Source organism: Anomalospiza imberbis, chromosome Z (assembly GCF_031753505.1).
Source record: "Anomalospiza imberbis isolate Cuckoo-Finch-1a 21T00152 chromosome Z, ASM3175350v1, whole genome shotgun sequence".
NCBI lineage: Eukaryota > Metazoa > Chordata > Aves > Passeriformes > Viduidae > Anomalospiza > Anomalospiza imberbis.
This window is the reverse complement of record NC_089721.1, coordinates 4007289-4023075: the sequence shown is the minus strand read 5'-3', so window position 1 is coordinate 4023075 and position 15787 is coordinate 4007289. Positions and strand designations below refer to the sequence as shown.

General features: G+C 34.6%; 1 protein-coding gene across 6 annotated transcripts in view; it reads left to right on the top strand.

Annotated features, from left to right (window-relative positions):
- The window catches only part of PIK3C3 (phosphatidylinositol 3-kinase catalytic subunit type 3), a 67413-nt gene that overhangs the window by 29100 nt on the left and 22526 nt on the right, over positions 1–15787 (top strand). For 2 of the 6 annotated variants that reach the window (XM_068176516.1, XM_068176514.1), the window contains 7 exons: positions 657–788; positions 2820–2948; positions 3283–3352; positions 3957–4021; positions 6215–6299; positions 7375–7449; positions 15206–15374. In XM_068176516.1, coding sequence (XP_068032617.1) covers positions 657–788; positions 2820–2948; positions 3283–3352; positions 3957–4021; positions 6215–6299; positions 7375–7449; positions 15206–15374 — 725 coding nt within the window. Of the gene's footprint in view, positions 1–656; positions 789–2819; positions 2949–3282; positions 3353–3956; positions 4022–6214; positions 6300–7374; positions 7456–7860; positions 8034–10686; positions 11599–14275; positions 14418–15205; positions 15375–15787 lie in introns of those variants that run through there. The other 4 variants (XR_010994490.1, XR_010994491.1, XR_010994489.1 and 1 more) reach the window with 4 other exon arrangements.

Below are 15787 nucleotides of genomic sequence, written 5' to 3'. Positions count from 1 at the left end.
GCAGCAATTAAGCACTAGAACTATTCGTAACAGTTGTGGGCCTCCTTGGTGTCTGTGTCTGTTATATTCAGCAAGGGAAAAGGCTAGGGACTTCAATGTATTCAACCGTTACTATGTATGACACCAAGTGTAAAGTACTCAAAAATTGATGAGTTTTGTATTTCTGATAACTACAGATGTAGGAATGTCAAGCAAGTCTGGAAATCAGATCAATGCAAACTATTGGCTGTTTGGTTCCTTGGTGGTAGGAAATTGCTTGGTGGAATTGAGGGATATAAAGTTTCTGAGACGGATTTGAATCAATTTCTGAAACACAACTAACATTTAATTTTGGTACGAAAAACAAATCATCCTGTGCTTTGTGTGGGCAATTTAGAAACAAGATTTTTTAAGGCTATTATATCTGGAACTTAGAAATTTGCTTGACTATACTAACACTAGGTGGAGTATCTCCTTTGTTATTCAAATTATTGCCATTAGAGAGTTTTTATTTTCCTGGATTGTATGAGTGAAACCTTGATTCTTTGTATGGATAAAGAATTGAATAAATTGAATATTTGTTAGTAATGCATCCTTTGTTTAGGGACTTCATGTATACCTGATGTGTGTTTTATGTTTTGTGGGGCTTTTTCTGAAACAAATTTTCATTCTTTTAGAATGAGAGGCTTCAGGCATTGTTAGCTGATAATGAAAAGATGAATTTAGCAGATATGGAACTTATTCCACTTCCTCTGGAACCTCAGGTGAAAATTAAAGGAATAATCCCCGAAAAAGCCACACTCTTCAAGGTAAATAAGAGCTTCTGAATAGCTGAAATACAAACAAGTCTTGTGAATCCTAAGTTTAGAAACATCAGTTGAAAGATTTAAAGGGACATACATAGTCCAGGCAAAAGACAATTGTAGCATGTTCTTTAAGTGGTTAAACAATTCCTTATTTTCTTTTGTTTTTCAATTTATATTTTTCAATTTTAAAGCAGCTTTTATAAGAATGACACAGATGATGAATTCAGAATTTCCCAGAATTTTGTTCATGTGTTCAACAGGAGAAGCATTTTAAGATCAAAATCATGTAAATGAAAGCTGGTGTGCTGTGTTTCATTTAGATCTGTGGGTCTGTTCCACTGCTTAATAAAGCTTAAGTTCACAGAAAGTAGAAAGTACTGTGCTGGTCCATATCATGTAGTTGCAGTCAGCTGACAGGTAAATACTATATCCCTATGTTTGGTAATTCCTTAAACCAAACTGTAGCTGTTGCTTGTGACCAAAAAACAGCCCATGTGCCATTGAAAGGGCTGGGGTTATTTTGTTTATTTTACTGCTTGAAATATAAGTTAATTCTTGCAGTATAATTTATTACCTGTGCTCAGTGGTATTGGAACATTTTATAAATTTGCATTCAATTCCTATAGGTAACTGCAATCTAATTTTAGGATGACCAAAGGTTGCTGTACAGGTTGGGCCTATGTCCCGGAGCCCTCTGTTTGCCAGTTAAAGAATTCATGTAGGCTGTGAGAGCAGAGTGTTAAATCTGTCATCTCTAATAGGTCTGAGATTTATTATGCACAGTAGTTTCATCAGATGCCTTGTTGATTTTGTTGTAATTTGAATTTGTTTAAAATCAGAGATAATTTGTGCATAGCTTTCTACCAGTTTTGTCTTGCTTCTTTCTGTATCAAGTTAGTTCCTTTGAATCATAGGCTTCTGCAGTGGCATGCTCTTGCACCTTTGGTTGGAGGCAACATTGAAAAGATTTTGTTATGAAAACAAACTTTTGCAAACTCAAATCATCATTTTGTGGGAGTATGACTTAAGAGTTAGGGAAAGAATGTGGAGAAACAGATTGCTGGAACAGCGACTGTTTCCTATCAGTAATAATAGCTGAAGTTCTCCAGGACAAACTCAAGGCAGTCTTTTACATATTGGTCTTCTGTAGCTGTGCAAAAAATGTAGGACCAAAAATGTGAGATGTAACTTGTTTTAAAATCAGAGAATTTTTTTTCTTCTCCTAAGTCTGATAGCTTACATTTTTCCATTTAATATCTCATTCTGGGCTATGGGATAAAAATCCAAATGGAATTAAAAAGGAAATAATTACTAATTTTAGGTGCCCTTGGACATCACATTACATTTTTAGGACTATGTAAAGAATAATTTTGCCTTTGTGGTATTAATTTAAAAATGTAATCTAACTGGTCAAGATTAAACTCTGTACCTTGATTATTTTGTTTGGTTTGCTGTGAAGAGGAGTGACTTGGTCAGTTACAATAGACTGTAACATTCATGTAGATAATTGATCCCCTTTGACCCATTTTACTTGGAAAAATTGCAAACAATTAAATGGACTTTCTCAAACAATAATGTAAAAAGGCACTTTTGCTTTTGCTAAAGAGATTAAGGAAGCAATTAATTGTTTAAGATGACTTGCCCCTAGGAGTTCTTTCTTGCTTATCCTATAATTGTGTTGCTTTTTCATCTGATCACTTAAAATTAGTTTTGATGTGACCTTTTGCATAGTGCTTCCTTGTTGATTGGAGTTACAAGCACACAGAAAAAAAATTGAATACTTCTGCCCTTTCCTCTCCTGCTGCTGTGGGGTGCAGGGAGGGAGAATGTATCCTTGATAAGAAAGGAAGGAAAGCATTAATGTATTTTTCTTATTAAAATACAGTTACACTTTTGGTAATAGGAAGTGGTACACTCTAAACTATTGAGGCAATGCAAATACAATGCAAAGATTTTATTTCTAAGCACCATTGTAACAAAGTGTTAATATGAGCACTGCTGTGAACCAGCTTAGTAGTACATTTCCTTTTGCAGAGTGCCTTAATGCCTGCTCAGTTATTCTTCAAGTCAGAAGATGGAGGCAAATATCCTGTAATTTTTAAGCATGGCGATGATTTACGTCAAGATCAACTTATTCTTCAGATTATTTCACTTATGGATAAGGTGAAAATTATTAATCTATATCCTTGTCTTTCTGTTTACTTGATTTTCCTTGTCAAAAGCAAGACTGTTAAACACTGTTAATGCAGTGTATATTGCTGATAATTCCAGAGTTCTCAGATCTCTAGGTGGCCTTTTTTTCTTTTCTGTATAGATGTGCAATTGCCCTATGTAGATTAAGGAAAAAAAAAAAAAACCAGAATTGCCAAACAGGCTCTCACTCATTATCAGTTTCAGTGAAGAACAGTGGAGATCAATGTCCAATACACATCCTTTTAGTAATAAAATCTGCCTTTCTATTGCATTCATCTTTGCTTTTTTATATTGTTTTTTCCAGCTGTTAAGAAAAGAGAATCTGGATTTGAAGCTGACACCCTATAAAGTGCTGGCAACTAGTACGAAACATGGTATAAATACATCTATTTCCTAAAAATACAGTATGGAGAACAATCTCCTCCCTGTGTTCTTAGTGTGTAAGAAAGTCTTGTTAAGAGTTTAAGCCATGGAAGTAAACAATCTGAGTCACCACAGTGTTCCACAGGTGACTCAGATATCTTCATAAAAGGAGCCTGGTCAGGATTTAGGGGAAAATGACAATCAGCAGTTACCAATCTTTGCTGCTGGCTTGCAGTGTGATCATGAATAAATAACTTAACACTTCTATTTAGAGATCTTTGCATGAAGTGGAGGAGAAAAACAAAAAATCAAACTTGACTACTTTTAGATACATTCTGGATAAACATTTAGAAGGCCATCAACATACTTTCTCTCATCTTGAAAACTTGTGAAAACACACCTTTTGCAGGTTAATTTGGTGTTAGTGACAAGTTGTTTTAAAAGTATTGAAGACAGGAGATTGGAAAATGGGACCCAAAAAGTGTTGTTTTTTTTCCCATGAGAAGCAGTTGAATGACTGTGTATTAGTTCTGTCCATTCATAAACATGTATTACAGAGTAGTTTGAAAGGTCTGTGCATTGGAGATTTTCTCTTCTGGCTGTTTTCTGTCATAGGCTTCATGCAGTTTATTCCATCAGTACCAGTTGCAGAAGTTCTTGCTACTGAGGAAACTATACAGGTATGTGATGGGGGAGTTGTAAATTGTTTTCTGATCAAACAGTGTAACCTGAAAGCTTAGATCATGTGCAAAATTCTTAGTCTCTCAGCTAATTTTTTGATCTGTTAGAAGACAAATTACAGCTGGAAACATTTGGGGTTTGTTTAAAAAGATATACATGAGTATTTCATGTTCTAAAAGTAACACTTTTTAAATAAATTACTGTGGAGTTCAGTTATGATATTGAAATCCCAACTTTGCTGTAATGACAAATGGCAGATACCGGACACTTCTTGCTGCATGTTTTGTTTCAGTGTTTGTATTTCATTGATTTGACCTTGTCAAAATATGATTAGTTCTTTTCATTGTTCAATGAAGCAACTAAATAATTTGTTCATATGATCTTTGAAGCCTGTTTCCCCTCAATAGTGGATGTATAGGTACTGTAACTTGGTTTTGTTAGCAATTTTCTTAATTCTCATGGATTTGAGTGGAGACACATAATTGAATAGTAGCACACAAAGCTTTCAAGCCCAGCATATAAGTGAGATAGCAGAGCTCAGCTGGCTGAGATAAATATAGCTGCATAAAATCATACCAAATTGCTATAAGAGATGAGCAGCCAATAGATTTTTTAATGAAAATAGAACATATTTATTTGGATTTGATTTGTCACGGTGCTTTTTTCCTTTTGTGTAGATGATACTGAAGTTTGCATTTTTTTATAGCTCAGTAACTGTGAGCCAAAGCAAACTAGCTTTCAGCTCCTATAAACTACCTATGTTGAAAATATGAAGATCTAAATTGTTATCATTTGCTTAACAAATAAGCTTACCAAATAATTATCACATATAAAAAATGCTTATCACTAATCAATGACCAGCATCTAGTTACATAAGTTGGGATTTTTTTAGCTTTCCATTCCATATTGGTTGTGATAAGGTACATCTGCACAGTCAGTAATTTTACAGTGCTTATAAAGTGCTTTCTTGACAATCCTTTCTAATTTGGAAGTGTACTATTCATGATTAATTCCATTACATGTTTTTATAAATTAATGTGTTTAGAAATATCGGTGAAACTGTTATTTTTCAATTCCTTACAACATTATGTGACTGGAAATAGGTGCCCTATTGTTTCAGTTGCTATGCAGACATAAGGAGCAATTATTCCTGTGAAGAATTTTTATTCTAAAGAGTCAGTGCAGCAAAAGAGTGAGATTCCTTTGCTGAAACATGATAAAATAGCTGGGCATTGTAGGCCAAGGAAATGAAAAGTAATTGAGCACTTTGAGATATTGTGGAAGTTTGGTTTACTCTTTTTGGAAATAGTCATTTTGGATTTCACAGCAGTTCTAGTAAAGATGAGCACTCTATGAAACTACTGTATTAACTACTGAAAAGATTTAAAGCCAGTAAACCAGTGCTGCCTGGTGAAACACAGATCTCCAGGACAGAAAAGGTGTTTGGGTGTTTTAGTGTTACCTTCTATCAACAACCTTAAAATTGCATGTTTTAGAAGTTCATTTACGTAAGTGTCTTAGTTTTTCATTCTGATTTTGGTAACGTACATGCCGTCCAGGGGACTTCTGCATTCTTCTTACAGTGCTTCCTTAGATTGACCTTACTGGAAGACACTTCACTTAGGCTTAGATATAACTGAGTTTTCTCTTACTCAAGAAGGTTAAGAGGATTGTTTGGCCCTGTCCACATTTCACAGGAAATTCAGATTTTCCATTTGATGACTTAGGCTTATTTTCTTTTAAAACTTAATAGCAGCAGTTGGTTTTATTGAGGAATATGGAGACATATAAGGATGCTAAACCCTTAAACAGCATGCTCCCCAAATGCAGTTATAAAGCAGGACTGTTAATCCTGTTTTAGTTTTTGTTGATATGACCTAAATAATTTGCCGTGGAAGTAATGTCACTCATAATCACTGATTAGTAACTTTTGATTGCATTGTTAATTTTCTGAAACATTTAATAAAGGAAACTGCTTTTCATTTTCTGTGTTGAGTATAAGAATATGATGATTGAGACAGGATATAAATAAAGTTATATTAAGCTAGATCTTATGAGGTGTTTTGGGGGTAGTTGTTAGTTTAACTGATTTTAATAATGGCCATATGTTGTCTTGATTTAAATATTTTTTCCCTAAAGACCAGTTTCATATTATGTGGAATAACTAAATATCTTCATGGCATTCTCTCCAGAACTTCTTCAGAAAACATGCCCCTAGTGAGACTGGCCCTCATGGAATCAGTGCAGACGTGATGGACACGTATGTTAAGAGCTGTGGTGAGTTACAGTCTTAACAGCTGGTAACTTCTTAGGGGAAGTCTGAAGGGTATGGTGGATAAAATATTAAGTTGTTTCAGATTAGGTGGCTGCAAACAGGGCACTGTACATGTATTTGCTGTCAGAAACGCAGTGAAAAGAATAATTTTAAGCCTGGCATGTCATGCACAAGACCACTCTTGGTGGTTCTTAAAGGAGAATATGAGTTAAATACTTTTTGCTTTCCAGCAGTAATCTTATCTCTGCCCTCTCTGTATTGTGAGTTGGGGTCTTCATAATGCAGGGACACCTAAAGCATTTATATAATGATAAATCATCTGTATCAGAATTCTAATTGGTTTGGAAAACATAAGGCCTTTTGGGGTCTGTGGTTGCATTTGTATGAAAAGAGAAAGTGGTAGTGTATTTCATGTTCAATAAACTGATGACCGTGTTAAAATACCACGTTTGCTGTCCATAAAATTAAAAAAAACCTCAATTCTAACAAAAGAAAAAAAAAAGAGCATTCAGGTGTGACTCCACAGTATCTTCTCCTTTGCCCTTCTCTTTCTGATGGTGCAGTCTTTAGAATTGCTTCAAACTGTTGTGGTTAGTGGGTGAAAGCAGCAATTGAAACAAGGTGCTTTTTATCACTGCTGATCTTGTGAATGCTGCTGACATGGATATCCAGGCTCATATCCATGCCTAATACTTGTTTACAGTGGCCTTAAAATAGCTTCAGTTCAAAACATGTACATTCACTAAGTTCAAAATATTTCAGCTTCTTTTGAAGTACCTTTTTCCCAATATTGAACTAATTTAGTCTTTAAGGGTTAGGCATGTAATTCTATCATAAGAAATTAAAATCCCGACAGTACTGAAAAAGTTCCAGAGTTGTAGTACTTCAAATGTTCTTCATAGTGCTGACAATCTTGATTATTCTTCACCAGCACCACTCCTGCCCCAAGTCTCTGTGGTATATTTATTGTTAGTGAACTAGAGCTAGGATAATGTAATATGCTGTTGTTAATTGTGTGGAACTTGTTTCTCTCGAGGAAAGGTACTCATACTGATGTTTACAATTTGCTTTTTACAGCTGGTTATTGTGTGATTACTTACATCCTTGGAGTTGGAGATAGACATCTGGATAATCTGTTGCTAACAAAAACAGGTAATTCTTTTTAGCAGTATAATTTTATAGCAACAGTTGTTTAATTTCTAATGTGTTGGTACTTTTTTGTTGCATTTTCCTTGTGAATATAACCCACTGAGTATTGCAGACTAGATTATATTTTAAAATGTAAGTTATATTGTCCAATCTAAGGTAATATTTGCTCCAGTGTGTAATAAGAAGATGATTTCTTAACTAGAGGAAATGAAGGATTTGAAAATAAAACCACTTTAACTACTATAATCACTGCTGTAGGATAGAGGCAATTTCAGTTGTTTTCATTGAAAATGAGTTAATGTGTAGCTGCATGTGCTTCACAAAGTTTTGACAAATAACATTTCTTACAGAGGAACGTCTTCTTGAATTTTTGTTTGGCTTATTTTTACTTGCTTGCTTACTTCTGAACTACAGCTTCCCTAGGAGTTCTGATTGCTTGAATACCTTCATTACATAGTGGTGGAGAATTAATAGTTGTGGTTAAGTGTTTATTATGAAGTGAAACGTTTATTGAATGAGAAACGTTTAAATAAAAAATGTTATTTGGAAAAAGAGACCCATCCACGTGGAAGGCTTGTTAGTTACAGGTCAGGCTGAAGCATATACTGCTTTTAACCATGATAGTCTGTCTGAAAGAGTAGAAAATTAACAATTGGCCTTGATTAGCATAAAAGGTCTTGGTCTAAGCTCATGGGGAAGCAACTAAAACAAGTGTATTTTACCTTATGTGTTTGAAAAGATACAGTCATTTAAAGATCTATCTTGAGAGGTCTCTCATTTATCTGTGGTGGTGGGTATAAATCTTTCATAGCATGCTCTGCTTGCATGCTGAGAGTAGTAATAGTTCAGTGTTTTGATTTGGGATAAAGTGCATCTTACCTCTCTGTGTTAAGAAGTACAGCACGGTGGCTTTACTGGAAGAATTTGGAGAGTACAGCAGAGGGCAGTGCACATCCGTCGTACATTCCAAGTCTGAAAATCCACAGTGTGCCACAAACTGAGGGCTTTTGTGAGCTATCAAGAGAAATCCTTATGTTCCACATGTTACAAGTACAATAAAGACTTGCTAACAAGGCTTGTTTCTTGCTACTGAGAATCCCTTAGCCTTAAGTTCAATGAAGCTAATTTCATTCTTCTCTTGAAGAATGCATGCTCCAGGTACCTCCTTCAAAATCATACATCTCTATATGCATCCTTCTTGATGATACTCATTTAATGAATTGAAGTTTTCCAGTAGAGTAAAGAATACTGGGTACCAGCTGTGGGTTCACATATTTCTTATATTTCATTACCTGTTTTTTTGGCTCAACCTTTCAGTTTGGTGAATGTAGCCACATCTGTTAGACTCTTTCCAATAGAATTGGTGCATCATCTTGTAATATACAGGTGTCCATGCTTATAATAGATACAGTATAATTTAAATATTAAGCACTAGATACAGAAGTTCATAGAAACATATTGTTTTCTACACATTAGAAATGTGTTTTTTTGCAGGAGATGTCAGTTATCTAATGACATAATTTCTGTTGTCTTTCACGACTCTTTTATGCCTATAGTTCTAGAAATTGAGCGGCTTTTTTGTAGTAATGGTCTTGAAAAAGTCATCTGGATTTTCAGGTTTTTAAGTGCTGTATCATTATACTTCAAGGACAATTGTAGTGTGTTTGGAAGGAGATGTGGGGAACCTTTAGTCAAAACATCCTTATCTGTCAGTAATCTTAAAAATTACAAAAATACTTGCATCAGTTTCATAAATGTGTCTTGGCTGGTAACCCAAAAGTCACATTATATACTCAGTATTCCAGGGATATTTATTTTCTCTGAAAACTTTGAACTCTTTTCTTCTCATTGAGACAAAAAGCATTTTCAATTGGTGTGTATTTTATCATCTTGTTTCTAAATCTGTAGCAGATATTACTGTGATTTGTAGATAACAAGACACTGTTTTTCAGCTGTATGCGCAGATTTAGGCAACAACAGTGCCTCCTTTTAGGATTACAACCTGATTTATATATTGAAGCTGGCATCTGATTTAACAGCTAACATTGCTTTTGTTGCCTTGGAAGGAAGATCTGGGTGGTTGTGAAGCTGGATTGTGATATACGAGGTGCAGCATGTTCAGTTAACTTTCATGGAATATGCACTAGGCTATTATATTGCAGTTATGTCATGCCTTCACCTCAGAACATTACAGTTCTGCAGTTCTTACACTCTCTGATTTGATTGTAGAGTCAGGATCTAGGTACTAATAAAATATCCAGATAAGGATGTCTTCATATTTGCAGGACAGTCAGTACATTCATAAGGAGAGTTAGAAAGTATTTCAGCTTTCATAGACAAGTCTCCTGTCCCATTAGAGGTATCTTAGTAACTCCAGCTTGCTTTATAGACATGCAGAGGTTTCACAAAGGTCCAGACTGTGTAGATAATGTAGGATATCCTAGACATTCAAATGGCTTTCTTGACAGCACTGCTTATGTGTGTTTCTGACCAACTTACTCTCACTGTAGTGATGACCAGCTTATCTTTCAGTAACCTCAGTAACCTGCATGAAAATGCACATTCCCAGTATGAGTTCCCAAATACTTACACTTGACATTGCTCTGTATACAGAGGAGAAATTGCTATGTGGATAAAATTATGTTATTAATATCTAAGAGCAGGTCAGAGACTGGGTGCTCAGAACTTGAAAACCACATTTGCTTTTGGCATCACAAGTAAATAGATGAAAGAACTGGACTGTCTTCTCATTTAATGCTTAGAGGTAGAATTGTGGTCACCAACTGACACCACATTTATTCTTCAGTCTCAGTTAGAAAGGGTAACTGGGAAAGACAGCAAGGACCTGAACAGATTCATATATGAAATGACACCATGTGTTTGTACTTCCTGAGTTTTTCAGTCAAAAAAAAAATCTATCCCAGAACAGGTCTGACATGGTAGAAATGGAAAACCTGCAAGATTCAAACATTCACTCTATATCAGTACTTAGAAAAGTACATTGTTAAATACATTTATTAATGTTGCAAAATACTGTAATATGTAAAATACAGTTTTTAATGATGTTTTTAAATGTTACTGGTCTTGATAGAGGGACATCCTTATTTTTTAAAAAAATTAAAACTAATGCATACTTTTGTCCTTTAGATTTCTCTCTGGAATTCCATTTTCTGTGATGCTTATTATTAAAAAGAATATAACCTTTTAGCTTTTGATCTATTAGAACACTCTTTCTTCTAGGTACCTTGAACAGCATTTGTCATCTAGTTATAAATATCAGACCTGTTTTTTTCTTATAATATGCCTGAATAGTATGTATTTTGAGAATGGACAGCTTGGGGGAGGGAGGTGAGTTATAATGCTTAAGACAAGCTGGGCTCTTACCAGTTAAATGGGTGACAATGTTAAACTTTACCTCCATCTGTTGCTGCATACTGACTTCAAAACCTGTATCCTGAATAAGTTCTTAAAAATTCATATTGCTTTCATTGTTGTGTAGTCTTAGAAAAGTTGTAAGATACTGCTAATGAAAGTAGTTTAGGCATTCAGATTTTTTCATCATGCCAATGGTCTGTTAGCAAAAGATAAATTTTTACAGTAACATTAGAATTTGATGGGAAAGCCGGAAAAACACTTCATCCATCCAGTCATTTTCATCGAGGACTTTTCATCCTATTGCTTCAAATTTAAAATAGGAATTCAGTTAAAATAATAAGTAAATTGTATATTTTTATATGGGCCAAGTTAAAATAATGGTGGTGCTTGGGGGTTACAAAGAAGTAATGAGAAATAATGAAATTTTTGATTTGGTTTGCAAATTGTGTTTTGGTTTAGTGGTTTTTTTGTTACGCCCCAACAATGCGAACAGAGTAGTTTGAAATCATTGGCTTTTTTTACTGTTAAGAGACAATTGCCATCAGACTTACTTTATTTTAGTAAATGCATCTAATTTGCTCTGTCCTCTGCATTTTGTTTAAGGTTTTCAGAGTTCTGTCTGGTTTTCATGGTTTTTTTCCTGGCAAAATGAAACAATTTCTGTGCTGCTCTATAGGCACTTTCTCCTGTATTAAAATCTAGGTATTACAATGAAAGTAAAGGGCAGATCACCCTCTCCAGCTGCAGTCAGGTGTTACTGGCTATTGCAAACACCAGGTACCAGTTTTTATTCTCTGCAGGTCTACGCTTCACTTAATAAAAGATTGCTGAAAGAAAGTCACATGGACCTGGAAATCCCTGATGCCCTGAGTAGTAGTCAGGGTAACTTCCATGTTTTTGCCATATCCTTGAAGTCTCTAGTGGCCTTTCCTCTTTGTTCCATTTGTTAGAAAACCAGGTGTTGAATGGAAAAAGGTAGTCAAACTCATAGAATAAAATAATTTAAAAAAACAAAAGCTCAAAAGTACCCAATAGTATCAACTTTTAGATTTGGAATTAAAAAATTTTATATATGCATGCTGCTTACTCCTGGAAGCTTCTCATCTTCCATTCAGTAAATGCCTTAGGTCTTTTTTTTTTTTTTTCTACAGTAAAATAAATGGGGAGGGCAGGGTGATTTCCAGTGCACTAGTTTTAAAGATGAGATCTGTTTCACATGTTGTCTTAAGTAACTCCTGGTTTTAGTTTAAATCATGACTGAAACAAACAAAAAAACCCTCACCTTTATGATTTAGCACTCCTTTTAGAACAGTAGTAAACCAAAGTAGAGGCCCAATTTTGTCTGTAATTTATAGGCATGTCTAAAGATTAGGAGCCCTTTAAATTAAGACATAATAAATCAGAAGAAGTTGGATCATGGTAAAACATGATGGTCTAACAGATGGACATGTGTGTGTTATGACACTCACACTGTATATTGAAGAAAGGACATGTAATTGATTGTTAAACAAACAATTACATGCTTTAGAAAAAGTAATGTTGCACAAAGTTCACATGAAGGCTGGACTACTGGGAGGATAGATGATTACTGTATATAAATATCATTATATGAGTAGGGAAGGGACTGATAAAAGTTGTAGATAGACCATTCCTGGGGATAATCAGAAACTGTCTGGACATGGTCCTGGCTAAGGCACCTGGCTCTAGGTGTCTCTGCTCAGCCAGGGAGTTGGACTAGATGTCCTCCAGAGGTCTCTTTATTCTTGCAGTTGGAGTTATTCTGAGTGAAAATTGTCATATTCATTAATATAATGAAAGTGGAGTATTCAGTGTAATGCCCTGATACAAATGGCACTTGGAAAGATCAATTGAGATACTTGCAGCCTTTTTATCTTGGTATTAAAGATTCAAAATCATTGAGTTTATTATCTTGATAAATTTATTAATATATTAACATAAATAAGAATATAAATATCGCCTATTTTCAGTATTAAATATATATCCAATTTAATTTGTCCAAAGCAGGCTTGTTCTTCACATGTTCAGTTGTTAAGTCCTGGAGGGTAACACGAGTCAGGTTCCACTCTAGAAATCTCTAGACCTTCAGTGCTCCCTCAGGCTGCTCCTGAGGTAGCAGCTTTGTGCAAGCACCAGGAAGAGCCTTTTGTCCATGTTCTGTAGCATGGTGTGCTGGTTTAATTGATCTTTCAGGAGCTGAATTAAAGTTAATCAAGTCTGTATTTAGTAGACAGGTTTGAAAGGTTTTTAATATACTTATTTAAATGTGAGCTTTTACATGCATTTTAAATCAGCCTAAAAAACAGCTGAATTTTGCAGTACAGCTAGGAAACTTATAAAGTTAATGCAGGATGGCCTCACCTCACTTTCTAAATGTCTATCACTCAATTATTGAAATATTTTTGAATGTTTTAGATGTCTTTGTTACAAGTGTAAATTATTAATTATCATTTTTTATTCCTTATCTCCAGAGCAAACGGAAAAAAATTATTTTCTGCTGCAAGGGTTACTGTTTTATTTAAAATGTTGTCTCTTGACTCTTCAAGGTGACAGGTTTGAATAAGTGAGCAGAAAGCAAGTCCCCAAAACTTTTTAGTTAAACATTTTTTTAGCTTCATGATGAAAGGTTTCTGTATGTGATTGCTTCCAAAATTTGGTGTGCAAAAATGAGCACTAAAAGAATCTCCTTTGCCAGCCCAGAAAGAATGTACTGAAAAAATGCTTTTTATTATAGAACAATTAGTTATGCAAAATGTAATGGTTGTGGCTTTGCCTCTTGTTGAGCATACTTGTGATCTCTCTTTCAAATTGGACTGTCATGGAATTTGTTTTTTGGATTGAAGAATGCTTACGACAGATCTCAAAAAGCCTTTTCTATTGATAGTACATTATTATTCAATGAAACAATCAAAGAGGCATGATTAATTGTAAAATATGACTGCTGCATTTTTTTCCCAAAAGCACTGAGAACCTAATCTTATCAAATCTTAAAATGAATACACATGCTGCAGGTTAAAATACCCCATAGCAAATACATCCCTGTCTGTAATGCTGCTCAGTTCCATAATTCTGAAGCAAGACTATCTTCTATGCTGTGTTTGTCTAGATAACAATCATGCTAATGATTTTCTACCTTCTTGTTTAAAAGATCTTCTATCTTGTCTCTGCATGCATATCTGCAGTCTCACCATCTTTTTGTAATATAGCTGTGGTATGGCTCGAGTCATTGCTTAAATTCCACATTCCAAACTGAAAATACATTTGCAGAACACATTAAGAGACATTTTTTCTGATTAATATGGACAGTATTTAACTGAGTCAAGATTATTCCTAAAAAAATTGCTACCTAAGAATTATGAATTGTTTTATTTCTAGTAACATAATTTTTTTGTGTATTTATAATATATTTATTCCTCAGTTAATCTAAATATTTTAGGTTTTTTGAAGTTGCTGGTAAACTGAAGTTTACCAAGGGAAGTTCAGTTGTTCATTTTGCCACCGATAACATCTCATGTGTAGTTCAGTAATATTGGAAAGGAGCACTCTGAATTCTCCCCAGTTAAAGTGTGAGCATTATGGTGAGCAGCATGGCAGGCTGTTGATGCAATTACCTTGTGCATTTGAGGAGAGGATGCATATATAAGTTTTTGTTAATGCTGCAGAAGTGTTCTAAATGCAATCAGTAGAAATGAGAATGGAAACTTAGTGATCAAGTGAAGGAATTCATTTTAGTACTGAAAAAGAGTATGACAAACTTCTTGGTGGATTTGAAATCCATTTTCAAATTTGAAATTGTAGTGATGTTTCTTCAGTGTATTTCAGAACCACTGATAATTTTTGACCCAACTTGAACAACTCAAAAGACTTTTGAAGCAGCATTGAACTCATCTTTGGTGTTCAGTGGCTTTGAAAGGTTGTTTATGGGATTATGAATCTTACTTTCTCTTTGTTATATTATTTTTATGTTAAATTTACCATATTTCTTGCTGCAGCAACCAAATGCGAAACACATTACACTGCTTTAAGTATTGATGTTTAAACTTGCTAAGAACTTATAAAGAAAGTGCAAAGCATTAGTAGTATCTATTATGTAAACTGTGAATTAAATATCTACTGACCAGTTTCAGTATTGTTTCAGTCTTTGTGAATATACTCCACATGTTTAAAAATTAAAAAACCTTGATTTTTAAATCAGCTTTGCTTCTTTAAAACCATAATTCCCAGTTAACGGCCTAAGATAAAAATATACTGTTATAAACCTTACAGAAAACTTTCTGAGAGCTGCTTGCTATCTTCTTAATGATTCTATTTTTCTAAGTTTTGCACCAAGAACTTTTATTATGTGCAGTGTTTGCTTTTTCTACAGGTAAACTGTTTCACATTGACTTTGGTTATATTTTGGGCCGGGACCCCAAGCCCCTTCCTCCGCCGATGAAGCTGAACAAAGAGATGGTGGAAGGCATGGGAGGCACTCAGAGTGAGCAGTACCAGGAGTTCCGTAAGCAGTGCTATACAGCCTTTCTCCACCTCCGCAGGTAACAGCACTGGCTTTATGTATGCCAGAACTCATGAGAGCCACTCTAAAGCAGGAGAGTAGACCAGTAAATGAATTGCTGAAGTGTTTCTGTTGAAAATTCAAAGTTTGTTTAAATGTGAACACAAGATTCTGTATGAAACAAAGGGATGAAAACATCAGAGTGTTGGTGTTATGTGGATGGTGAATGTAATTGTTCAAGTTAAATGCCTCAGTTTTTCTTGTTTAATAACTTAAATAGCTTCATTTAATAACTTAAGTGGGATATTAAATTATATTTCTCTTTGGGTATGTTTTTGCCCTTAAGCTTCTTTTCCTCCGATTATTGATGATCAAGGAACTGTCATTTTAATTTAAGTCATTACTCATTTGCTGCTTTATCCTCCTCCAGTTTAAATTAGTGATGATCAAATT